Source organism: Aspergillus wentii (assembly GCF_001890725.1).
Source record: "Aspergillus wentii DTO 134E9 unplaced genomic scaffold ASPWEscaffold_2, whole genome shotgun sequence".
Taxonomy (NCBI): domain Eukaryota; kingdom Fungi; phylum Ascomycota; class Eurotiomycetes; order Eurotiales; family Aspergillaceae; genus Aspergillus; species Aspergillus wentii.
The window spans coordinates 2,626,618-2,652,787 of record NW_024467833.1 but is presented as its reverse complement, the minus strand read 5'-3'; the positions used below and the strand labels follow the sequence as shown (position 1 = coordinate 2,652,787).

At 48.1% G+C, this 26,170-nt stretch overlaps 9 protein-coding genes across 9 annotated transcripts; 5 read left to right on the top strand and 4 right to left on the bottom strand.

Annotated features, from left to right (window-relative positions):
• Positions 1–1,881: 1,881 nt before the first annotated feature.
• ASPWEDRAFT_36781 (uncharacterized protein) lies at positions 1,882–2,929 on the bottom strand. Its single transcript, XM_040834542.1, has one exon. The coding sequence runs from the start codon at positions 2,495–2,497 to the stop codon at positions 2,222–2,224; it is 276 nt and encodes a 91-aa protein (XP_040692738.1). The 5' UTR covers positions 2,498–2,929; the 3' UTR covers positions 1,882–2,221.
• A 3,351-nt stretch (positions 2,930–6,280) lies between these two features.
• Positions 6,281–8,938, bottom strand: grc3 (putative RNA processing protein Grc3; the record flags this gene model as incomplete). Its single annotated transcript, XM_040837218.1, has 4 exons — positions 6,281–7,930; positions 7,985–8,420; positions 8,470–8,827; positions 8,902–8,938. 4 exons carry the CDS (start codon positions 8,936–8,938, stop codon positions 6,281–6,283), a joined length of 2,481 nt encoding a protein of 826 aa, XP_040692737.1.
• ASPWEDRAFT_353436 (uncharacterized protein) lies at positions 8,869–9,267 on the top strand. Its single transcript, XM_040834207.1, has one exon. It carries the CDS (start codon positions 8,937–8,939, stop codon positions 9,183–9,185), a length of 249 nt encoding a protein of 82 aa, XP_040692736.1. The 5' UTR covers positions 8,869–8,936; the 3' UTR covers positions 9,186–9,267.
• An 81-nt stretch (positions 9,268–9,348) lies between these two features.
• Positions 9,349–10,373, top strand: ASPWEDRAFT_104597 (DNA-directed RNA polymerase I subunit RPA34; the record flags this gene model as incomplete). Its single annotated transcript, XM_040827662.1, has 2 exons — positions 9,349–9,578; positions 9,632–10,373. 2 exons carry the CDS (start codon positions 9,349–9,351, stop codon positions 10,371–10,373), a joined length of 972 nt encoding a protein of 323 aa, XP_040692735.1.
• Positions 10,374–11,643: 1,270 nt separating this feature from the next.
• atg26 (UDP-glucose:sterol glycosyltransferase) lies at positions 11,644–15,909 on the top strand (the record flags this gene model as incomplete). The annotated part of the gene is made up of 3 exons (XM_040832676.1): positions 11,644–12,927; positions 12,976–15,546; positions 15,607–15,909. The coding sequence occupies 3 exons, from the start codon at positions 11,644–11,646 to the stop codon at positions 15,907–15,909; spliced, it is 4,158 nt and encodes a 1,385-aa protein (XP_040692734.1).
• Positions 15,910–16,169: 260 nt separating this feature from the next.
• ASPWEDRAFT_36774 (tubulin-binding prefolding complex subunit PAC10) lies at positions 16,170–17,386 on the bottom strand. Its single transcript, XM_040834541.1, has 4 exons — positions 17,339–17,386; positions 16,978–17,218; positions 16,677–16,904; positions 16,170–16,612 (listed from the first exon to the last, which is right to left on the bottom strand). Exons 1-4 carry the CDS (start codon positions 17,359–17,361, stop codon positions 16,523–16,525), a joined length of 582 nt encoding a protein of 193 aa, XP_040692733.1. The 5' UTR covers positions 17,362–17,386; the 3' UTR covers positions 16,170–16,522.
• A 92-nt stretch (positions 17,387–17,478) lies between these two features.
• ASPWEDRAFT_353485 (TMEM199/VMA12 family protein) lies at positions 17,479–18,879 on the top strand. The gene is made up of 3 exons (XM_040834211.1): positions 17,479–17,954; positions 18,045–18,491; positions 18,525–18,879. The coding sequence occupies exons 1-3, from the start codon at positions 17,712–17,714 to the stop codon at positions 18,669–18,671; spliced, it is 837 nt and encodes a 278-aa protein (XP_040692732.1). The 5' UTR covers positions 17,479–17,711; the 3' UTR covers positions 18,672–18,879.
• A 208-nt stretch (positions 18,880–19,087) lies between these two features.
• On the bottom strand, positions 19,088–20,642 carry ASPWEDRAFT_104588 (allantoinase alX; the record flags this gene model as incomplete). Its single annotated transcript, XM_040827660.1, has 2 exons — positions 19,088–20,098; positions 20,154–20,642. 2 exons carry the CDS (start codon positions 20,640–20,642, stop codon positions 19,088–19,090), a joined length of 1,500 nt encoding a protein of 499 aa, XP_040692731.1.
• A 969-nt stretch (positions 20,643–21,611) lies between these two features.
• ASPWEDRAFT_24918 (uncharacterized protein) lies at positions 21,612–26,106 on the top strand (the record flags this gene model as incomplete). The annotated part of the gene is made up of 3 exons (XM_040832675.1): positions 21,612–21,872; positions 21,920–24,313; positions 24,367–26,106. 3 exons carry the CDS (start codon positions 21,612–21,614, stop codon positions 26,104–26,106), a joined length of 4,395 nt encoding a protein of 1,464 aa, XP_040692730.1.
• Positions 26,107–26,170: the final 64 nt, after the last annotated feature.

Here is a 26,170-nt window from a genome sequence, read left to right as displayed (position 1 = left end):
AGAGAAGGCTTGTGGAATGATAAATGGAAGAAGTCAATTCGTTCCAGATCCCACCGGCGACTCCATCGGGTCCCGATTTTTGCCCATCGACTAACGATATTCATCTAGATCCACCCCGTTCTTCTGCTTCTACGAAGAGGAAAAAGGAAAAAGAAAAAAATCGGGTCATGTTCGGTCACTTCTGGCTTCAGCTGCCATGGGACCTTTTTTTCTTGTGATTTTTTATTTTTTTATTTTTTTTCAAACGGGCTTCATCCGCGGCAATTTACGGTAATATCGTCAATATTATTATTATTTTTAATATTATATTTTCGGCCCAAGGCATCACGGCCAAATTGCAATAGTCCGTCCTGGCCATCCCGCATATCCGTATCGTATCCGCATGTGAACAGCAGCCCGGGTCATATCTATCAACTATTGATCTGGGATAGTAGCATCCTAGCATCCCGGTCTCTTGGTTCCTACAGACTGTCTGTTCTCGTTGTTCCACAGCTCCTGGATGGTCGTGTGCACGGGTGGCTAGGAAATTGGGAATGGGTGGCTGCTGCAAACGGTGGGTTCACATCCCGTTGCCAGCCACAACCACTGTCTTCTGTAGGTCTGTGTCTGTAGGAGTCGATGGGATGTCTGAAAGTGAATAGCCGACTCCAGACTTTTACTCTCCGGGTCCGTCTGGGACATTTCGGATGTGGTTTTTTTTTTTTGCTTTCGCCCCCATGGCGGGAGAACGGAAGGCCGTCTCTACTACGGAGTAGTTACTTACTCCTCATACATACGGAATACTACTCCATACAAAGGATCTAAAGATGAGATCTCTTGACTCACCTGAAAACAGTAGTCTGTCTGGAAACAAATCCCTAACAAACAGAAGCAGAAAGAAAAAAAAGAAGCAGCGGGATTTTCATTCCCTTCTCTCCGATTTGTTCCCAACGACTTTTTTTTCTGACATACAGACCATCCCGACGTCGGAAAAGCCAAAAGGCAAAGCGGCATCCATCCGACCTTCATCAACGGGCGATCAATGCAATACACGGTAAGTCTGTACGGAGCAGACAGATTGGGGTAGGTAGACTATTATTTTGTCGCGGTTAGTTGGTGATCAATCGCTTTGGTTCGCTGATCTCGTCTTTTCTTTTTCTTTTATTTTTTTTTTTTTCCTTTTCTTTTTTTTCTTTTCTTTTGTTTTATTTCTTTCCATCTTAGAACCCACGCGGGCCCCTCATCTCAGGCCTCCTGCGACTTGCATCCTACGCATCATCATGGAAGTGCGGAGTGCAGCCGCTGTAAGGAAGAAGGTAATTAATTAATTCGCACAGCAAACAAGCCTATTGCAACGGCATTGCTCCGACAGACACACTCCATACTATGTAATATGTTGGATAGTATTCCATCGAAACCAGTTTATCGGTCAGATTCCCTGCAGGTGGTTTATTCTTGATGTCATGGTAATCGAGATGATCTGACTGGTTGATCTCAGCTATCAGGAAACAAAGAGATTGATTCAGGATGATGACTTTGATTCAAGGAATATATTACAGATCATATGTATGCTGATAACTCCCTGACAGACGGAGAATAAGGTAATAATCCTCAGTCCCTGGCTTATTACAGAATAATCAGACTTTGGTATGAACTATGAACCTCTTGAGAGTAATAATTACATCTGGATCAACTACCCCGTAGAATAAGTAAACTAATCCCTGATCCCTGTTGAGACATGTCATAAAAGCATCAACTTGATCTTGTTTTTCCTCGTATTCAGACTTTCATCCTGTCTATTATGTCATTGCGTGCAGTGAACTCTTTTCTTCCGTACTTTTTTCTCCATATTATTACTGTCCATACATGTAAGTTAAATATTCAATGTATGAAATAAGAAATCTCCCCCTGTAGATGATTATCCATCTTATTCGCCACTCCCAACTGAACGGCAAGCAAGCACACGACCTCGGTCGGGGTCGTCGATAATCGCGCCTTTTTTTCGTTTCGCTTCCACTGTTTCTGCCTGTCCCCACGCCCCCATCGGCCCAGGCACACAAACAAACAGCAACTCCATCGGAGTATCGAATCGATTTGGATAAACGAGGGTCTCCACGTGGCGGGTAACCCGTTCAAGACTAGCTTTTTTTTTTTTTCTCTGGTTGTCTGGTCGCGTTTTGATTTGTTAGTCTGGTCGATTGGATTCTGTCTTTTAACTCTGTTTACTAGTTGTTTGGTGAGATCAATTTGGTAATTTCCACGTCTTTTGACGGTGGGTCGGAGATGTTGAGATGTGGTCACTGTTCGCCTGGTACATGTTGTTTACACTGCTACTATATACAGTATGTTGTTGATACTCTGTCCTTTTCACTTGTTGCATAGTAGTTGTTGAGCCCTTATGGTCAAGATACTCATATCTTGTACTCATCCCACATACTCCGAGGCCCATAGACAGGGATAATCCATGCCAGCCCAACCCAATAACAAGAGAGTCTGTCCTCCAAGTGGCAAATGTCATCCAATCCCCATACTCCTCTTTCTCTTACTCCCCTCTCTCCTCCTCCTACTCGACTTGACAACGATATACACACCCACAGACCAAGACCACGGAGTTAAACGGATAACACCAAGAGCACCGGTTCGCTAGGTTGCTTCAGGTTGAACAGAACACGGTCTGGATCATCTCTGGTCTGTGCATCCTGTTTCCACCAGAAACGGTTCTCTCACTCTATTTTTGAACAGTGCTGCTGAGTAATATCTATGAACATCGTTATCCACTAAACTCAGTCTTGGACAGTCTAATGCTGTGTCTAGTGTTAGACTCGCTATCGGGTGTGTTCAAAGAAGCAAAGCGTCGTTGTCATCTCCACTATCTTATCCAACGCTCTGTGGATGATCGGATCAGGGAAGACCGGACGAGTTAGCTGTCCGTTAACTGTAATTACTCTGCGGGATACATAGTATTATGGCTTTGTCTAGTTATAGTGTAGACCCTGACTCGGTGGTATGGAGTAGATTGTCCCAGCATTTAGGGTCTGAATCGGCATTTGGTTAATTCCCGGAAGTATGTTTATACCAACATCTCTATCTTAGGGAATACTCGGGTACGAAACCCACTGTATCCAGTTGAATCGCAGGAATTCATATTGATTATTCAGAATGTTTTCAGTACGTACATCAGTGGATGAAAAAACATTCGTAATAGGTGAGACATGATTTGAGCCTTGTCTTCAAAATACTACGGAATATACATCTTCTCTTTTTGGCCGTCTACACGAATACTAAGCAGCTAGCTGAAAATGTATCAAGTATTAACAATCCCATTATCAACCAAAAAACCAAGCTCCATTAAGCTGCATAAGTGCATATCCAATTATCCATCACCAATGACATACCCCTCCACGACTGTCTGTCATAGTGGAACTCAACCGAGTACGCTAACTTAAGTTAAGTCTTAACGAAGGATGAGGCGGAAGGGCTGAAAGGCTGAACTGAACTTCTGCAAGCTAAAGTTCAGCCACAGCCCCGCTGCTCCATTGTTTTGTATGGCTAGTCAATTTAGTTGCTTTACCAGTATTTAAGACGGATACATGTTTTGTGTGGCATTTGCATACATTATCGGTTATCGGCCGATAAGTTATCATATCTGGATCGATTCATCGTTCAAAGCAATCAGTTCATGATATCTACCTAGATGATATTGATACAATATCGAGATAAAGTCGGTTATGCCAAAGCTGCCAAGTTCCTGAAAATCATCCACACTAGTCGTTAAGTCAGGCGAATCTTGTCTGGCCGGATACTCAATGCCGGTCGAGATATTGAGTCTATGCATTGATGGTCTCGAATGCATGTGAATAAGATGGAAGCATTGACGTGGACGAATCATGGTGATTTCTTTCTATGATAGACATAGTATGTTAAGTTTTGTCAATTATGTCAAAGGATGTACTAACTATGTAGTCGGAAGTATGTTGTCGGGTTAAATACACGAATTGAATCTAATCTTGACTGAATTATCTCAATCTAACCATGTACCTAGTAAACTCTTTGTCTGATAATATTGTACTACTTCGTACATAGATCGAAGGATTCCACGATCATCCGGCCATCAAGAATCGCCGAATATCGCCAATTCAGCCCGACTGCATCATCACTCGATAACCTTCCTTATCCATCCGTACACCCGATAAAAAGCATCAGCAATCGGCATTGGATCCGCAAAAGACGGGGCCCATCCTCAGCCACACCATTTAAGAGAAAGTGAAAAAGGTCACGAGTGTGATTGTCGTTGCAGTGGAGAATACTCCATTTATTTTGTTCCGTCTCCAGCTGGGAACTGCACACGCCACATACGCCAGTTCAATGATATCACCACTTATTCTGCCTCTGTCTATTCAATCTCTCAATGGATATCAGGAGTTTGGAAATATTTTCCGGTTCCGAATTCGGCGCCCTTGTTGCATTCGTATGTAATGCAATTATGTACATATCCACGTCTTGTTGTACATCCTGAATGATGATCTGTACATCCTGTCTGGCCGCGACAGGATCTACAGGAACTCGCCTAATAAGCATCAATAATATCGTTTCTGTATGATGAATTTTGTGGTTCGCGCATCCTTTGGTGGGGGTCAAGGTTTGTATTCGCTATTCAGCTGTGGATAGTGGGCTATGGTCCTTATTCCTTCTGCGACGGAGTAGTCCGGACATAAATTTTATGTCTATGTGGAATGGATGTACATGCTGATTATTGTGACGCCCCCACGCATATCAATACATACAATATGTGTGCGACAACTGTAATGTATGCGTAAGTAGATGTCAATCATGAATTATGAGTCAGTTGTTGTGTCGTTGTGGCAATAGCTGGTTACCTTACTGCTTATGCCATGAGTCTACAGTGTCATTCTCACCATCCCATGTGACATGATTATCAGAATAGAAGATACAGACCTACAGGGATAATATGCAGGGTAATATTGTATATTAAATCCAGCCATTAGCTAGGAAAAGCAACAAGCTTAGCATAGCATCGATCGAGCCGGTAAGCAGAGCATCCTCATTGGCTACATATATATACCACCTACCTATCCAGTAGATCGATTAAGTCACCAGATTACATATACACAGTAAAGGTAGTACATTTCAATCATCCATCTACCTTGCATATTTGTAATGCCAATAGTCTGATCGTATCCTGGTTGGTGGTAACAGTTGCACAAGTGAGAAAAAGCAATACGAATTGTGATCTATCCACGGAGGGTTTGAGGCTACCTACATGGATATGAAGAGTGCCTGCCTGCTCCCACGGTGTCAGCTTGTACTGTACTGTCGAGTAATCTGTGCACTGCACGGAATCAACATCACCTACCTAACTAGTGCTTCTGGTTCCATGGATTTGGAATCTATTTTCATCTGGCCTAGTGCTGTTGGGGATGTGCAGAGTAGATCATCCATGCTCTCCTTACAGCTGGTCTGTTGGATATTGAACGCGGCTGAGCTGGAGTAACGAGATAAGTATGTACTTTGTTCTCGTTTCCTACCTATCGAGATAGAGATCTGCTATGATTATTTCACTCGATACACGTACTTTTGTTGCTCGTCTACCTATCAGTTCTAGGCGCGCTGATCAGCGCCATCGGGATTTGATCTACTATCACCACTAACCACATCCATATCGAGATTGAAGTATTCAAATAACCTATTCTATTAACAGACAACAAGGAACAAGGTCCCAACTGTCTAGGTACCTATTACCTATTCCCCCGCCTATGCTCTGACTAATCACGTGACACATATAACCCTCGCCTTCCCCTTTAGGCAACCACCCAACCACTTCCATTCTTTTCTTATCATTCACTTCCAATCCTCCCCCCAATAAACCCAGGGTAACCGTAGTGCAGTGGTCTAGGACATACTGCATGTTCGATGGAAGTCTTGGGTTCGAATCCGGACAGGGGCCACCCTTTAAATGCGACTGCAGCGCATTTAAAGGGTGTGCGCTTGCACGCAGATTCGACTGTAAAACTGGTCGTCTGGTTCTTTCCAGCGCACCGAGCTGAACTCCGGTCTTGGTTACCCGGGGTTTGGCGAGGTGTAGGGGAGGACGAGATGGGTGGTTTCGTAGCTGCGATGCTGCCTCCTCGAGGGGGTGGTGTCGGGGTGAGCTTTTTGTTTTTTGAAGATATAGCTATATATATACACAGGATGTGACATGACATGAACAATGCAGTTAGTAGCAGCAAAAGTCTCTTGGGATGGTTTAAATATTGATAGATGATAGAGTAACGTAATATATCTACCAGTCAGTTTCACTCTCACTACCTGGGTATGCCTTCTTTCGTAACTTCCATAACGACCTTTCCCGATTCGCTGCCTCTCGTTGCCTCCGACTGTTATCCTCAATCACCGTCATCCACGGCACCTTGCTTGCACGCCGTATTCTATCCCGCAGAGTAGCCGATACCTTAGCCTGCATCTTCGAGTCGAAAGCATCGTCCTGTCCATCTGCGTCTTTGCTCTTCCTCGCCTTGGCCACACTCTGCTGATGGCGCTTTTCTGCAGCCCGTGCGGCGTGGTAATCCTCGCTGATCGCCCAGTTGGGGTTATCCAGCTGTCCTCGCACTAGAACAATCCCGTGACCTTGTTCAATGGCACCGCGGATTTTCGATCCCGGGATGGGCGTGACTAGTTCCAGTTTGCGGGACGAGGCGTTGATGGAGCGCACGATTGCAAGGCCTAGGCAGTGTGAGGCTTTGGGGTCGAGGGGGTTGTTGGTTCCAGAACCGATGAAGAGGTAGGGGAGGTCTTCTGGTGTTCGGGCAATGTTGGCTTCCATAGAGGGAAGAGCTGAAGCGGGATCTTTGGCGGCGTCGTCAGGGCCGTCCATGTTGACATCTTCGTCTTCTTCAGAGGAAGAGTCACTCTCGCTGCTCTCCATTTCGTTGTCCGAGTCTTTCTTCCCCGCTGGAAGACCATCCAGCACACCGGAACCCGCTCCCTGGCCTAGGATTGCATTGGGAGATTCAACAGCCACCACTCCCACGATAGATCCGTCAAGAACCTCGTGAAGAAGCTCGGGGTTGATTTGAGACCCCATGACCATGATACCCCGAATACCTTGCCGCGGTCCAGAGTAGTCAACAAGGATGGGCCGTGTGCGAGATGTTGGCGTGTCGAGCCACAAAGGGTTGTGGACCTCGGCTGGCCGAGACATGTGGAAGTAGGATTGTATTTGCATCGAGCGCAGCTGAGCGCTCGACCTGCTCACGAAATCGGTTGGCTGAGATGGCAGTGTAGTCAGAGGGATCCTGGCCTCGTTCGCTGCCTGACCCAGAGGTTCCACAACTTCCATTGGTCCCTTTTCACTCATATATACCACATCTGACAGACCAAGAGACTTGACCAGCCATGTAGCAACTTCCAGACCGAGTCCAAAGATCCAGCCAGGGTAGTTGATGATTAACGGACATTGAGGGTAGGTTGCCAACAAAGACCGATAGCGGTCCATCAGATCCATTGCTGCAAGTACATAATGGTCAGGGTCGTCTTTTGGAGATGTTGCCCCGATATGATGGGCTCGGACCATCGTTCCATCAAGAGAATCGTCTAGCGACGGGTGGGTGAACGGAGGACCAAAGAAGGGAGAACGTAAATGGGCAAGATAAACCTGACCCATTGGAGAGAATTCTGGCTGCCCGGGGTCCAGGTCCAGAAAAGCGACTCCGTCGGTGTTGCTGAAGTCGGCTTCGACCTGTGGGGCGGGGCTAAGAAGATGATTCAAAAGATACCGACTAAATGTCGATTTTCCAGATGCTTTAGGACCACAGATCAGCGCCCTGAGTTGTCCACCTCGTTGAGAAAGAGATCTGATTGCAGAGCTCCATTGTTTTTCGAGATGCAGCGGCCGCAAATGGCGGTTTAGAGGATCATCCGCTGATGTATACAGCTGTATAAGTTAGACATGATGTGCAAGTTAAATAGTAAGAGAGGTGATTCTTACCACTGAGAATGTCCTCTTGCTGTTTTGACCTCCCTTGAAGGTAAGCTTATCCGCCGAAGTATTCTTGCCATTCCATATCCGTTGATATAAAGGCGATAGATCTCTAAGACGATAGATGCCACTGTGGCATGACTTGACCTCAATTTCAGCCTCACCATCAACACCAGTCACGCATTTGATAACGGGCAAAGAATGTGTCGAAGGAGCATAGACTCGGTATATCCGCGCGGAAGGATGCAGCTTTGCACCCATCAAACTGACCACGCCCCGTTTCACCCAGATATCATAATGTCCAATAAGCGCGAGATTCATCTTCTCTTTTATGCGAACACACAGCGTTTGTTCGTCGCTGTAAGCTATGCTCTTCTTGTTCAAACGGGCCTTGGAGAGAGGGAAGTTCTGCATTTCCACAGGAATCTCCGTTGGGGATTCATACCTGCGATATATTAGTATGAATAAAACCAGTGGGGGCACTGACGGCCTACCCATTCTCATCATCCCCAACGGGAACGTCATTATCGCCATTGATCTCCTCCACAGCACTGTCCTGCTCCGATTCCTCATCCGAGGGAGCTTGGCTAGTATCTTCGACTGGCTCAGGTTCTGGAACTTGTTCCCTAGACTTCTGAGATTTCACCGGCTTCTGCGCAGCTTTGGTCTTTACAGACTCTGCCTTTTTCTTTGCTGCTCCCCTCGTTTGTACATGGTCCTCTTCCGATGTATGTCGCGGCTTTTTTGATGGTGGCTCTCGAACCGGTTCAACCTCTGCTGGCTTCTCCACAGAGACTGCAGATTGCAGCTGCTGTTGACGAGCTTTGCGCGCCGCAAAGGCGCTGACGGGAGCTGCGAGAATTTCAGTAAGCTAATTTGTCTTGCGAAATGCGAGAAGCAGAAAAAAAAAAAATCTGGGAATGTACCAGCAGCAGGCATTTGCTTTTCAGCCTTTCTCTTCATGGTAGACCGAAAGAGAAATACTCAATATATTCCCTCCGGAAACCACAGCTCACTCAATTGCTTTTTTTGTAGAGAATCGAGGCGAATTGATGCAGTCGGCGGGACCGTCAAAAGTTCGTTCATTGCGGACTTTCGGTTGGTCTGTGCTCCGCGGAGCAGAAAAAAAGGTTATCGCTTCAAAGTCCCAGAAACGGTTTCTGGCAACTCTTCGCAGAGATCCTGCATTGTGATTGACTTGCGATTTTAATTTACCAGGAGATTTGTGCTCCTTGATTTATTCACATCGAACTATTGCAGTCATAATTCTCTGACTGCAAGTGGTTGCGCATCGAGGCTGCGGCAACTTTTTTTCTCTTCTTTTTTTACACCACCTCCGAACGCGCACTCTTGCGCTTCCTTGACAGAACACAATGGCACGCAAATCGACTAAGCAGCCTACACCAGAGTCTGAGGACAGTTCGTCCAGCAGATCGACTTCCCCCGAGCCCATGGAGGGAGTGGAGGAAACGAAGCGCGAAGCGGAAGAGTCGTCGAGCTCGGGATCAGAGGAAGAAGGATCGGGATCGAGTGGCTCCAGTGAAAGTGAGAGTGAGAGCTCAGAGGAGGACAATGGAAAGAAAGACTCGAAGCCTGCCAAGAAGTGAGGTCTTTGCTTTGCAATTATTGGCTGCAGTAACTAACTCGCTATACAAGGTCTTCTGTCGCTTTCCCCGCGCCAGCTTTCAAACCGCCAACCGGATTCAAATCTGTGAAGAAGCAGTCTGCTCCATCGTCGAATACCTCCTCTATCCTCTCCAACCTCCGCGGCAAACAAGTTCTCCACATCACGGCCCCCGCATTTCTCCCCCTCTCGAAAGTCAAGGAGGTCTCGTTGGCCAAGGTTATGCAGGGTGAACCAGTGCTGAAGCACAACGGTGTGAACTACGGCATCCCCGCGGAAAATCTGGGCCAAGCAGATGGCGGCAAGAAGCTTCTTCTCTACGACTCAAAGACCCAAACCTACTACAATGCCCCGGCCGGCGATGTACAGAGCTACCATGTGCAGGAGTTGATCAGTCTCCCGGAAACACTTCGAAATGAAGACAAACCACTGTCAGCAGAAGACTACGCCAAGCCCCCGAGGAAACAGCCCAAGCATCTGAAGATGCGCTTCCGACCTGTGGGAAGTGGACAGGGCCCAGTAGAGACACTTGGCTCTAGCTCGGAGGAATCAGAAGCAGAGGAACCCACGTTCAAGGTCCCTAAAGGATCCAGCAAGGAGAAAGACGAGCGGAAGCGGAAGCACCAGGAGGGAGACGGGAATCAACCAGCTGCGCTGCCCCGGAAGAAGTCCAAGAAGCAAACATCGTCCCAGGAGGAGGTGGATGAAAAGAAGTCCAAGAAATCGAGCAAAAGCCGGGATGAGAAGAAACGAAAGAAGGCAGAAAAGGCCTGAACTGAGTTCGGGGTTTGTGGATGAAAGGTCTCTTTTCTATTGGTTTATAAAAGTTGATATCATGGCATTTGATACATGCATTGGTCTAGCTGGGTTTCTTTATTATCATGCCGTTTGTAAATGTTATACCTGAGATATGGATTAGATCTGTTTGAGTATCTACTGCTCCTTTTGTCTGCAAGCCTTAGGACGGTCTGAGGTAGCTGGCCAGTAAGAGCTAGCCATTGTAGATTCTCCTTCATCTGTCAGTCTTTCAACTATCCTGGCCCTGTCAACAATATCGGCCAGTTTCCAATTTGTGCTACCCTCTATCTATCCGTACGACCTCAAATGAATCATGAAGAGGCCCACCAGGATATCGTGTCGATCAACCAAATAAGCGCAGCCACTAAGCCGCCTGGCGGCATGGGTCCTCACTCAACAAAGTAGTGTCACCACACTTGGTTCAGGAGGATAGCTACCCCTTTATGAAAGTCTTCGTAGATAGTTTCCTTTATCAAGCATTAGACTCCAGCTCAGCATCCCTTACTGGTGTTAACTTACAAATAACTGTGCTGTAATTACAGTTCAACGAGAATCCCGTCCAAGGCTGAGATGACATAAGCCAGAGAGCTCTCAAATTCGGCATGTGATTGGCCAAGATCGCAACGCCCATCACATGCTGCCCCGCTGATTGGCCAGATGCTGCCCAGCCGAACAGCTGATACCGGCGAGTGACGCCAGATTCGCTGCGTCTCTCGTTTCTTGCAGTCATTCAACAACGCACGTTGCTCGACCGCTTCAAATTCTTTCGTTTTTTATCCTCCAGTCGTCTCTTCTAGCATCATGCTCTTGTCTTCTTCTTAGCGATGGTTCATGGTTCCCTGTTGATGCCGTTTTGATACCCGCCCCGTTCTATCCGATATCCTACTATCATTTGAGCCGTGACGGCGCTTATCAGTTGGAGCCTCTGAAGATCCAACATTCATCGTAAATATACCCCCTTCTTTCATTTGCCCATTCTCTCCATTCCTCTGACGTAGGTGACAGCTGAGCTGATTTATGTGGTCATCTGCCCTTACCACAGTTTGCTCTCTGGCAGTTCCTTTCCATCGTGACACATTCGAGTCGTTTGCCTCTCCCTTGTTTGTAGAAAGTGATTCACACCGGCTTGTGACTGTCACCTGCACTAGTCCAGATCGACTCTTAGATCTCAACACCAGTTCTTTTGGAGAATCTCCGCAGTTTCCACATTGTTTTCGCCTTACCAATTTATACATTCCTGTCGAATATGCGACCCCTTATAGACGATGCAAAACGGCGGGTGGATCGTAGACTCAGCTCAAGCAGAAAGTCGATGACCACCAGCCGCATGCTTCCCAATACCCTGCCTGAGCGACTCAAGGACGACCACGATGACGATCAGGTTGATTTCAGTGCCCCGCCCGGCGGTGTTGGGCCTCGAGATGGCCATTTCCAGTACATGCAACAGTCGATATTCTCTATGATTGCAGCAGTTGGCTCCAGATCCGACTTCCACGCGCGCTTTGACGAATCGAGTGAGAGTGATGGAGAAACAGAGGATAATACACAAAGAGAATCATCAAAGGGGGGTAAGGGGTCTGCGCGAGCGGAGAAGAAATTGGAAAGCAGCTCGGAAGAACGAGGCCGTCGTCATCATCGGACCATATCAGATCACAAGTTCCTGCGGCCGCTCCCAAAATTTGGCTTCAAGAATGGTCAAGGTGCTAAGTCGACCATCCAGACGAGACCATCGGCAAACGATGAATTACTGCAGGCCACTCCTTCCAGACGGCCTCGAAGTCTGACACCCCGGGCAGCTCCCGTGCTCAGTCGAATGGTTGAAGCGCGTGCTCAGTTTGATACTAAGGAAACTCCAAAAGAGGATTCTTCACCTTCGACAGAAGAAGAGAGTACCGACAAGGAATCCCAACAAGAATCCGCACCAGCCCTTTCAACTAGACTGATGGAAATGTTTGGCTTTGACAAGCCGGAGAAGGTCCTCGTCGAATACGCTTGCTCCCTACTACAGAGTATGCTTTTGCAGGGCTATATGTATATCACGGAGGGGCATATCTGCTTCTACGCCTATCTTCCCAAGAAGTCCACTGTGGCTATCAAGTCTGGGTATCTCCACAAACGTGGTCGAAAGAACCCAAAGTACAACCGCTATTGGTTCTCGCTGAAAGGTGATGTTCTTTCTTACTATGCGGATCAATCGAACCTATACTTTCCCAGCGGCCATGTCGATCTGCGGTACGGGATATCTGCGTCACTAGCCGAGCAAAAGGACAAAACCAAAGAAGTTCGAGACTTTCAAGTCACCACGGATCAGCGGACATACCTTTTTCGAGCGGATAGCTCTGCGAGCGCAAAAGAATGGGTTAAGGCTTTACAAAAGGTTATCTTTCGAACTCACAATGAGGGTGACAGCGTCAAGATATCCTTCCCCATCGATAATATAATAGACATAGAGGAAAGTCCTATGGTTGATTTTTCAGAAACATTCAAGATTCGCGTGATGGAGAGTGGCGAGACCTTTGCGATTGACGAGGTATGTTTTCATCAAATTTATACATCTGCTCGCCACTGATTATTATAGTACTTCTTCTCATTCTTTAACTCTGGTCAAGACGCCTTCAACTTCTTGAAAGGCCTCATCAACGATATGCCTACACAGCGCTCTTCCCAGACTTTATCTTCTAAGCCAGATACGGCTCACTCTGGTCGCACTCGAGACGCACGGAATAGGTGGTCAATCACCAGTGGCCTGAGTCGACTTCGAGACAGTGAAACCAGTACCAATCGAAGGAGAAGCGCCAGTGCAAGCAACCTGAGCCTTGGACACGACATGATTCGCAAATCCCCACCTCCAAGGCATCAGGACTCGGATTCATTTGTAAACTCTCTTGAGCAAGGAACCGAGTCCTCGGCTGCATGGCAGTCGATGACAGAAACTACCGAATCTGCTAGCCAAATCCTAAACCGAAGCGATGTATTTCAGTCCCCCACCATTCATACTTTGCGAAGGCGACCTTCTGAAAGTGAGGGCACTGGCCGCCGATATTCGGATGATACAGCTCGGTCTATGACGACTAGGGATATCGTGAAAAATGGCCAACAAGATACAGAGTACCCCATCAGCGAGTCTGATCATGATGCCCAAGACAGTTCCAAAGTCTACTCGTCTGGACCGACCCTGAATGAGATTGTTAAAGCGGGCGCCTATCCTCTCCAGCGTGCCGCTGGCCTCGCAGGATATCTGACGAGCCGATCGAGAAAGATGAGCAGCCTTCTGGCAACTGAGTCAATGGGTTATATTGAAAAGGTCTCTGGAATGTGGGCTGGTGGCCGAAGGCATTACGGGGAGACCGAAGGTATACTGTCAGAGGATCAGGACGTTGACCCTGAAGACAAAGAAGATGGCTGCAATTATGGCGATCGTTTCCGCGCTCACTTTGCCTTGCCACCTACGGAGAAACTTCAGGCTACCTATTACGCACACTTGCATCGTGTGCTTCCGCTTTACGGAAAGATCTATGTCAGTCAACGAAAACTGTGTTTCCGCAGTCTCATCCCAGGGACTCGTACAAAGATGATTCTCCCACTCAAGGACATTGAAAATGTGGACAAAGAAAAAGGCTTCAGGTTTGGCTACCATGGACTCGTTGTCATAATCCGGGGCCACGAGGAGTTGTTCTTCGAGTTCAATATGTCTGATGCCCGAGATGATTGTGCCGTTACACTGCACCAAAACCTCGAATCCATGAAGTTTCTGGTCGAATCTGGCATGCTCACGGAACAAGGGAAAGATGACTCCGAAGCAGCTCAAGCAGAGCACCGCATGCTGCAGGAAGCCCGACAGGGTGACGAGAACGATACAGAACTTAACGAGTCGTCTGAGATCCACCCTATTTTCGATGATCCTCGCGCTTCAATTATCAACTTCAAACCCACGGAGTCAATGAGGATTACCTGTCTTACAATCGGTTCTCGAGGAGATGTGCAGCCGTACATTGCTCTATGCAAGGGACTGATTGCAGAAGGCCATAGACCCAAAATCGCCACACACGCAGAGTTTGGGCCTTGGGTGAGAAAGCACGGTATTGATTTCGCACCGGTGGATGGTGATCCTGCAGAACTGATGCGGATCTGCGTGGAAAATGGGATGTTCACATACTCCTTCCTCAAGGAAGCATCTCTGAAATTTCGAGGCTGGATCGACGATCTTTTGTCCTCTGCATGGCGAAGCTGCCAGGACAGCGATCTTTTGATTGAATCTCCCAGTGCAATGGCGGGCATTCACATCGCCGAGGCACTCAGAATCCCCTACTTCCGTGGCTTCACAATGCCATGGTCAAGAACGCGGGCATACCCCCATGCTTTTGCCGTTCCAGAGCATAAAATGGGTGGTGCCTATAACTACATCACATACGTTATGTTTGACAATGTCTTCTGGAAGGCAATTGCAGGGCAAGTAAACCGATGGAGAAAGAATGAACTTGGATTGAAGGCGACCACGTTGGATAAGATGCAACCGAATAAGGTTCCATTCTTGTACAACTATTCACCATCAGTGGTTCCCCCGCCCCTAGACTACCCGGACTGGATCCGGATTACTGGCTACTGGTTCCTCAGTGAGGGATCGGATTGGACACCCCCAGCAGAGCTGGCCAACTTTATCAAGCGTGCTCGAGAGGATGGGAAGAAGATCGTGTACATTGGATTTGGTTCTATCGTTGTGTCAGACCCATCCGCTTTGACAAGGACAGTAGTGGAGTCTGTCCAGAAAGCCGACGTTCGCTGTATTCTCTCCAAAGGCTGGTCGGATCGTCTTGGTGATCCCGCCAGTACTAAGACGGAGATTCCGTTACCACCTGAAATCATTCAGATTCAATCTGCGCCGCACGACTGGTTGTTCTCTCAAATCGACGCTGCAGCCCACCATGGGGGAGCTGGAACCACCGGAGCAAGCTTACGTGCAGGGGTACCAACCATCATCAAGCCTTTCTTCGGTGACCAGTTCTTCTTTGGAACTCGGGTTGAAGATTTGGGGGTAGGGATTTGCATGAAAAAGCTCAACGTGAGCGTATTCTCGCGGGCACTCTGGGAGGCTACTCATAGCCAACGAATGATCACGAAGGCCCATGAGCTGGGCGAACAGATCCGGAATGTAAGTAACACCTTGCAGCGCCAAACACGTTTGATATGGGTTGCTAATATATCATTATAGGAAGATGGTGTGGGAACTGCAATCCAGGCGATTTACCGTGACCTTGAATATGCCAAAACGCTCGCCCGACAGCGTTCGATTGCCTCTTCAACGCCATTCTCACCGACACCCTCGGCCAAAGTTTCCGGTGGCCAAGAGCCCGATGATGACGATATTGAGGAGTGGACCTTTGTGGGTGACGATACCGATATTGACATTTCCAAGCGTGTGCGAAGCAGAGCGGTATCTGAAGTTGATATGATACCTGATCGAAAGTCTGGTTCTCCCGAATCTGGGCTAGGGATTGAATCGGTTCGCCGTTAGAACTTGCTACCCTGGCGGACAGGACGCCGTCAAGTCATCTTATAATTGCATATCCATACATCTTGGTTATGCCTAACGATTCTATGACATCTACATTTTCTCTCTCCGCTTTCACAGGTTCTTTATTTCAAGAGCATCGTCTTATCTTTTTGTGCATGCAGATTGAGCAGAGAGTCTCAGGTCAATCTACATAAGATCCTTGGACTCGATTGACTATTGTCCAGCGATGTCCAGGGATTGATGAATAATGAATGGACAGCTTTTTTTCGTTTTGTGATGATGCATTCTTTTTTTCTTCTTTCTGGTCTGGATGGGGGTTGACACTTGAGAGCTATATACAAGACTTTTGAGTTATGGTTTTAATGATAGACGAAGATATACGGATTCTGGCGTTGAGGTACATACTATGAAATGTCTTATCAGATATAACTACCTAATTGAATGGGGATTTTCTCTTTATATTTACCAACCAGTGTATAGCATATATCTTGTTTGTTTTCCAAACAGAGGAGATGGGAGAAACGAGTAATTTAGAGTATAATCTATGAGAAACCATTCAACAAGTACATACAAGCATGATATCATTTCAACCACCCGGTCTCTTATTTTGATTCTAATCATCTCCACCTTTCCCGTCGGCCTTATCTTTGCGCCGCTGCACCACATCCCAGTTGTAGACACGAGCGGTAGCGACTTCTAGTGTCTAGAATTAATGTTAGCAGATGTACGAGAACGATTATCGCAATCCTAGATGATAGGGCACATACCGTAATCTGTTCTCTCAAAAACTCCAAATCCTCCTCGCAGTTTGACAGACTCAATTCCGCCGCGGAGAGCTTATCCTGTAACATGGTCTCGGCCTCGTCGATGGGGTAAGCCAGCATGACATTAGCACCTAGCCAAAGGTAGACTTCCTCTGTGTCGGTGGGGGAAATGGTAGCACGGGCGTAGAGAGTGTCATTTAATTCAAAGTTGGTTTCCAAACTGGAAGAAGACTGTTTTTCCCCCGACGGTCAAGTTAGTATGCTGTCTCGTTCATGAACAAATAAAAGTGGGGGAAATATGTACCTCTTTCTGTACTTTCAAGAATCGAACCATTTCCAAAGTCTTTTTGATATCCGGGATCTTCTCACGCAGACCCTGTCCGCGCCGTTGGCTGTTAACCTCCATGAACTGGTATTTGGAGATCATCTCCTGGAACGAGCGGAGGGTGGGTTCGACATCGTCGCGGGAGGCGACGTAGTCGGCGACATTGTCGACGAAAGGAGCGACGGGAATACCGCGGGGGTTTGTTTGTGTTGTTACTGTCCTTTTTTTTTTGTTGGGCGACGTTAGTCTTCGTGGCAGTATAATTTGCGGGATAGGTGATAGAGGGGCATGACGGGGAGTGGCATAATAGATAAATTTCTTTTAATTTTCGGCGACTTACTTTGCGGGTTTTTTGTCTGCCATTGTTGGAGGAGGCGGGAGCCGGAGGATATGGCTCTTGCTAGGAAATGTCAAGGGGAAAAGGGAATGAGGGGGAGAGAAAGAGAGGGAGGAAGGATGATTGAGAGGGATTGGATTTGGGCTTTGGATGGCGATGAAGAGGTGTGGGGGAGAGCTTGGTTGCTTCTTTGGGAAAGGCTTCCAGTCGGAGGTGTTGGTTTGGCTGGCCGAGCATATTTATTGATTTCATCATCGTTCATCTTCACACACCACCGGGATGCATCCTCGACTTGGGTAATATATTTACAGTCCACTCAATATGAATTTATGATATCTCTTGAACTTACATTAATAATAATACGGCCGAAATCAAAATGGTCCTGCTCATCACCACCACCCGCATCCTCTCCGCAATCGAGTCCATCCCATCCTCGTGTCGCAAGGATCTCAATTTTCCTGACTCGCTGGATTTGAACTCACCCATTTCGCACGATCAGTTGATTCGACTGGCGCAGTATCTGCATACTGCACAGAAAAACGATGGCAGCTGGAGCTTGAACTCGTTGCTCAAGGGGACCAAGGTTTACGTTCCTCCTCCGCCGAAGAAACCTGAACCTGTACGTCATCTACAATCTACGCGATATTACCATTACCCATCACCCACATGCCTGATAAATTTACCTATCGCCTAAACTGACATATAACAGTCCCCAGAATATCTCGCCTCAAAAGCCCGCCTCCTCGCCGCCGCCGAAGCAGACGCCTACAACCGCCTCATGACACCTTCCACATCATCCACCCAAGCCCCCTCACCGATATTCACGACATCGACCTCGAGCCCGGAAACCAGCGAACCCGAATACGCCGACCCACTCACCCCGTCGCTCGTCCTCAACATCTTCCTCTCCGTCGTTATAACCGGGTTCAGCGTCTACTGGGCTCTGACGAGTTTCCAAACTCCTGAGTTTTTCACTTCGTCGGTTTTATCGGCGTGGGGGTCGAAAAATAGACGGGGTGCGTCGGAGCCGGTGAAGGTGTTGGTGTCGTTTGTTGTGGCGTTGGTAGTTGGGGTCGCGGAGGTGTTTCTCTACGCGGCGTATCTGAGGAAGGTTGAGTTGGCGCGGGGCCGGGAGAAGAAGATGAAGGAGCGGAAGGTTGTGGTTGGGAGTGAGGAGGTGAGAGGGAAGAATGGCACGACACAAGAGGTTAAGATCCCTGGTGGGGATCAAGAGGAGATTTGGGGTAAAGGAGCGAATGGGGGAGTGAGGAGGAGAGTGAGAGAAAGATGGGAAGAAAGAGAGAAGGAGAAGGGAGAACAGGATGGGAGTCAGTAAGTTGCCGTGTGTCGGTATACATGTGAACCCCCGGATTGATTTCCGGAGATTCTAACTGCGGATCTTGATGATCCAGCTTGTATGATAACGTGCTCAGATGAGAATGACAGAATATCAGACTTTGTCTGAGATGTGAATCAACTACAAAATACAATGGAAGGGTCGAAATGAACAAAACCAAAACATATGGTATTTCTCTAAAAGATGCAAAAATCTACACCGTCGCTCGTGTAAACATTAATCTAGCTGATATGCTGCAAGTCATTAGTGGTCATATCAAAAGCAGTCATGTCGTCAAAGTCTTTGTTGTATGTCGTTTTCTTGTTATGTTGTCTCATGTTGTCATCAGACTGTCAAGCCCGGTCAACGTTCCAAAAACGGAGAGAAACAAGGGAGGTCAAATAGGAAGGTTGATATCAAACCCGTTCCCGCTTCTCCAACAGGAGATGGCCCGAAGGGCTCTTGTCGCTGAACCCGCCATCTCGGCTAAACACCTTTTCACCACGCAGCCAAGTTTCCCGGACCATACCACGGAGGGTACGGCCTTGGTATGGAGAGCACTTGTTTCGGAAGAGCATGGTGCTAGGCTCGACGGTCCATTCGGCGGAGTCATCGAAGACGCAAATGTCGGCATCGAAGCCAACGACGAGGTCACCCTTTTGGCGCTCCAGACCGACCTGGGCGGCGGTGTTGGTGCAGCACAAACGGACGATATCCTGCAGGGCACGTTTGGTGTTGGCGTCATCCGGGGCGGAGGTGAGGCCCTTGCGACGACTGAGCTCTGACCAGAGGATCGGAAGACCCAATCCGACAGAGGAGATACCACCCCAGGCAGAGAAGAAACTGCCTTCGTTTTCTGCAGCTTTGCTATCCTTGGGGATCTCGGCAGCAAGGTGCGAGGGCAAGAGTTTGAGATCCGGGGTGCAGGGGGAATGGTCCGAAACGACCGTTTGGATGACACCATCTTCGGTGTGACGCTCCAGCTCAGCCCAAAGTTGGTCTTGGTTGTTCTGGGAGCGGATTGGAGGGCAGCACTTGTGACGGGTGTCACCATCGCGGATCTCCTCGGCGGCCAGGGACAGGTAGTGGAAGCACGTTTCGGCAGTGATGGGGACGCCGTTGGCACGGGCCTTGCGCAGCAACGGGATAGCCTCCATGGCAGACAAGTGGACGATGTGCAAGGGGAGTTTGGGAGCTAAATGAGCTAGGGACAGGATCTCCTCAACGGCACAGGTCTCAAAGGCAGAGGGCCGGGATGCCAGGAAGGTAGAATACGCCTCGGCAGGACCTTCCGGGGCGGAATCGTCTGCCGATGCAGTTGTGGGAGGCTCCATCTCAGCATGGAACATGAGGGTGGTGGGCTGGTCAGCCAGCTCAGCCATGGCCTTCTTGATATCTTCCGAGCTTACAGCGGGGAATTCGTCCACCTGATCAATCAGCATTAAGAGACAAGGAAAGGGATATAGGATGAGGGAAAATTACCCCACTGTCGATGAGGAAGCCCTTGAAGCCACGGACACCATGCTGAACGAGAGGCTTGAGCTCGGAGGCATTTCCAGGGATGATACCCCCATAGAAGCCGACATCGACCCAGCATTTACCCTCGGCAGCTTGGATCTTCTCCTTGAAGCCAGCGACGGTGGTAGTGGGAGGGATGGCATTCAAGGGCATATCCATGACGGTGGTGACACCACCAAAGGCCGCAGCCTGGGTTCCAGTATAGAAACCCTCCCATTCTGTCCGGCCAGGCTCATTGAGATGGACATGGGCATCGACCAGACCAGGGAGGAGAACATGCGGGGAATAGTCGGTGTATAGAGTGCCCACGGGGAAATCGTCAGCGGGGATGACGGAGTCGAAGATAGCGGTGATCTTGCCAGTGAGACGAGAGATGACAATGGTGGCAGAAGTGAGACGACCCGAAACGACGGCACGCGAAGAGGCGACGACAGCGATAGAGGGGGCGGACATTGTGAATGGAGTCACGATAAGAGAGAGTGTGAGATAAGGGGATCGTCACCGGAAGAGGATTCCGCGACAAGGATAGAAGAGAAGAAGAGAAAGAAGATGAAGATAAGATGAAAAGATGAAAAGACGAAGGGGAAAAAAAAAGCAAAGAAAGAAGAGAAGGAGAAAGAAGGCGAAACAAGGCTTACCAGGAGGAAGAAGAAGAAGCCGATAAGAAAGAATCTGGGGGGAATAAATAGAGCGATCGGAAGTCGGAGTTGATAGTGATTAATTTGATTAATTTACTCGATGGATTTACTCGATGATTATTCTATTTATTCTATCCTGTATTCCAGATTCATTCTATTCACTGAATGAGAATTGTCAAATTAATTGAATTTCTACAATTGTGTCTATAATCCTTCCCTTTCTTCATCTTCTCTTCTCTCTCTCTCTCTCATTCCCAACTCAATCCCCCTCAGAGGCAAATCGGTGAAAAAAAAAAAAAAAAAATCAGTCGGGCGCTTCCGGCCAGAAGAATCGGACCTCGCCTGCATTCTGGATTACTCGATTTTGTTACTCGATCGTAACTAAACTGCATCTTTGCTTACTCGATCAGAACTAATTATAACCGTCGTGACTCTTAAAACTCCGTGTTATTCTCGATCCCTGAACCCGGCCGGCCACTAGACGCTGGTCGAATCATCGTCACTGCAGAACCATCTTTATTTCTACTCTATTTCTGTCCTACTTGGACTTCATCTCTTGGTCGACTCTTGGTCAACTCTTAACAATGAATATGAATATGAATATAATATAATTTTAAAAATATGATATATCCATCCTTGGCTATCGTTTGACCGCAATGCATGCCAACTCAGCCTTACTGTATGATGATCAAATCCCCAGTAGCCCTCTTAAAGCATCCCATATTCTCCAAATCACAGTAAGAAGAACCATGATATCCTATCCTATAGAGCATGGAATATTAAAATGACAGCCCCCATCGCAAACGCCAACGAAATCGCTGCCATCTGGTCCCAGGTGCAAGCCCGTGTCATCCAACTGGCCGGTGGTGATCCCAGCGTCCTGCAGCCCAATCTCTCCATCGACCAAGTCCTCCTCCAGCTCGACCAGGCCCAAAAGGCCCAGCGTCACTCCGACCAGAAATATGCCGCCATTCGTTCCACCTTTCACAGCACCCTCAAGTTCATCAAGACTTGCGGGGGTTTCCTCGCTCGTCTTTCCTCCGAGGTAAGTGACCCAGTCCGATCTCAGTGCCTACTGAGCTAACTGATCAGGCCTTTCCTCCATCAGAACTCTGTTATAATGCCTTGAGCTTTGTCATTCGGGCATGGCAGGGCTACGAGGGCGTCTTCGATAGCCTCGCGGGTCTACTAAGCAAATGTGTCCAGTATCTCGGCCGTTTGGAATACTATATTCACGGAGGCATGGACGCCCAACTGTCCAAGGTCGCCTGTCAACATTTGCAGCTCTTCGTTGAAATATGCGACAGAACCATCAAGCTCCGAAATTCCACGCGAAGGAAGCTCTTTGTCTTCTCCAAGATCTTCTTCCTCAACGATAATGACATTAATGATTTGCTTGGGATGATGGAGGGTCTGGTCGATCAAGAGGGTCGTCTGGTCACTGCACAAATATTCGACTTTACCTCCGAAACCCTCTCTAACACCCGCGAGACTCTCTCCATCAATCGTCGCATGAGTAGCAAGATGGATGTTCTCATGGAGGACCGCTTCGACCAGCGCAAAGAGAACGACCTCAAACGGCGACGAGAAGCCATCCTGCGGACACTGGCCTTTGATGACAACAAGATTGACCGTAAAACCAAAGAGCCAGATCCCTATTGGCAGCGCACCTACAATAATTATCGAAAATGGGTGGTCCCGAACACTGGTCAATGGATCTTTAACGATCCTGATTACACAGCGTGGGAAAAGTTTCGTCCTAGAACCCCACCCATCCTTGCCATTGAAGGTATGGAGGGCTCTGGCAAGAGCTACTTGGCTACTACCATTATTCGAAATCTTCGAAACCGTAGTGGCGCTGAGAGTTCCGGTCCCAGGAATCTAGTGGGTTTCTATTTCCTTGAAGGTGATCCGAAGGAGGAGCTGAAGAGGACCGGCAGTCTCGATGTTATTGCCAAGTCATTTGTCTGGCAATTTGTTCAGAGTGATGCCTCGTATCTTAAATCAGTTGCTGGGATTTGTGATGAGGCCAAAGATCTGGATCCCCATGAAATCCCCAGCCGATTGCTATTCAACAATGCTGACCTGCCACATATTGATGCTACTTTCTATATAATCGTTGATGGTATCAGGGGCACCATCACCGAGCCGATGATTAAATTCTTGCAACAAGTATCCACCCCGAACCGACATGTTCGAGTCCTCTTGACGGGCCATCCAGCAGTCTTTGAGCAATTGGCTACCATTAGGGGTATATCTTATACAAAGATCTCCATCAATGCGAAAAACCGTCCTGATGTGGAGCTGTATACCGAGTCAAGGATGAATGATGTCGATGCCCTCAGAGATACAGAACGGCTGGGTGTTCCGGCCTTACGAAAGAAGATTCGTGATAGCCTCTGCGAGAAGACGACCGGTGACTACTTCAAGATCAACACTATTCTCAAACACATCAACACATTGGATTATGTTAAGGATATCGACCAGGTCCTTGAAGATGCTGGGAAGGAGAGATCTCAGCAGATCCTCGGAGAGATTGAAAAGCTGAACACCATCCGTAGCTCTAAGGAAATTGCCGAGATCAATGAAATCATCATCTGGATTATATACGGTAGAGAATGGTTTACACCCCCACTGATGGCTTCTGTACTTTACCTGAAAACTGGGGAGCTCTCCTTACTGCCTCTGGATACCAAACTCCAAACCAGATATACCCTGTTTGAAGTAGACAGCGATGGAGATATCGACTTTCGGTCACTGGAAATGGCCAGGATAATTCCTGACCGAAGCAGGAGTATGAACGATGGCTTTAGCCCAGAGAGTGCAAAACGAATCCAGCCCACCGAGGTGTCAATGATTCGACACTTTCTCACGACAGTCTGTCCACCAGAAGTCTACGAGAAGTTTGATTTTGAATCCTTTTTCGAGAACAAGCTTAGTCGTAAAGAAGGGCAAATCTGCAAAGATGACAAGGATAATGCCGAGATCAAGCTCGCTTTTGCTTGTTTACGTATCCTAACCGAGGAACGGGATTCAAGACGAGATCTTCTCCATCCCTATTCTGTGAGATATCTTCTGCAGCATCTCTCGTCGGTGGATCTCGCTTTCGCAGATAGGGAGTGGAAAAGTGCCGTGGGACCTCGTCTTTTACAGTTATTCACAGATGAGCCGTCCATCGACTCTCTGGTCTGGACTGATGTCCCGGAAAAAGCACCCATGTTCAGGTGGAAGACTCGTTCTGCCTGGCTAGATGGCGAAGATGCTATCAACGAGATCCTGAGATGGTTCCGGGATTCAGCGGTTATCTCAAAAATCACTGACCAGGCCTGTAGAGCGTGGATTGCCAATTTGGTAGCCAGCCCTCAGCCAGGTGAGATCTTGCTCAAGCCCCTTGCGAGGAGAATGGCTGTGCATTGGTTGCGAGAGCCGTCTCAGTTGAACCTGGCCCGGAATGCCTTTTATTTTATATATCGCTTTATGAACAAGGTTGGTTGCGTACCGTCTAAGCCGAAACGTATAGATCACTGATATATATCTAGATGGACCACATTAAAGGCATCCCAAATCATACAAAGAGAGTTTGCAAGAAACACCACGAGCACGACCACCCAACCCTGGAAACAATCCACGAAATCGAGGCATGTTCCGAGGAGCTACTAAAAATCAAAACAAAAGATTCGCTCTGGGAGGTGCAAATGGCCATCATCTTAGAGGGATTTACCTTTGCAGGCGATGCAGAAAATAGATGTCGACATGCCCTGAGACTCAATCCATCCAACTGGCGCGCTTCTTACTATCTAGCCCGTGTAATAGCCTCCAACACCGAAGCAATCGGAATCCTAAAGGCAATCACGGAACGACTTCAAGCGAACAAGAAGTGGATGCAGGAGCCTTGCAACAAAAAGGCACTCGCGCAAATGTTCTTCGAAATGGGACAAAAGTATTGGGCGGCGCAACAGTTTGACCTGGCTACGCAGTCTCATACTAAATCCCTTGAAACTAACTTTACCGGCTACGACCGGGTTCTAAATATATTTGACCAGTACAGCGGTAAAGACCGATGGGACGATATCGTCGCTATGCTGGAGATGATCGATAAGTCTCCCCAGGCAGATCTTTTCCAGATGCTGGTTTACCTGGCCAGGAAGGAAACCATCCACGATATCCTCCTTCAAACCGCCCTCGAAACAGGCCGATTCGACCTACTGGTCAGAATATACGATGGCGCCATACAATATGCGACAGAAACAAAGGCCTTCGTCGACCTTTACTACATCCGCTACCATTACGCCAATGCTCTCTACCAGCGCCCCGACAGCGAAGAACGAGCCATTGATATCTGGGAAACAGCACTAAAGGAAGACCTTCCCCGTTCTTATCTAGACCTGGAAGCCACACTCCCGGGTCTCATCGTGAAACTGGCTCCGGTGTATTTGCGTAAAGCGCGTGCTGCAGGCCGTGACTCTGAGGCCGCAAATGCATACCTCGGTCGAATCCTGAGTATCCTCCCTAGTGAGGTGGCGGAGAATAACATGGTTTTTCCTGCGAAGCTGTACCTAGCACGGTACTACCACGTCCAGGGCGACGTGCTGAGGGCTAAACAAGTCGCGAGGAGCGTAGTAAAAATGGCACTGGAGATTCTCTCCGATGACGACGAGGAAAACGACTACCTCGCCTACTGGAGACTTCTCCTCGTATTCCTCCCACTAGGAGACGAGAAAAACGCCTTTGCAGCCGTTGCAATGGCAGCCCTAGCAAATGAAACACCCTTCGACGACAACGCCAGCGAAGAAACCGAAGAAACAGAAGCCGAAGCCGAAGACGAAGAACCACCCCTAACAAAACCAAAACGAATCCTAACTCCTCCAAAGGCAATCCTGGACGGCAACTATGACGGCGACGAAAGCAGCACAGATTCCGACTCTAACTCCGACACCCCAGAACCAGAATCGGATTACGAAGACAACCGCCCTCGATCCTCTGTATTCGCCATCTGTGATGGTGAATGCGGCCACTGCTGGAACTCAGCTAGTGAAATGTGGTGGTGCAAGGATTGTATCAACATCACCTTCGACGGGGCGTGTTACCAGAAACTGAAGCATGGATGGCTGCCGCTGAATGTGTGCGGTAAGGATCATGAGTTTTTGCATATTCCTAAATGGGATGAGGTGAATATGAGTAAGATTCCTAAGGGTTATGTGCCGTATGGCGAGAAAGGGATTTCGTTGGAAGAGTGGAAGAGGGAGATTAGGAGGGATTATGTGGATTTTGAGGGTTAGCTATATTCTTCAATCTGGGTTTATGCTGGATATCTAGATCCTATTTCTAGATATTCACCGTGAT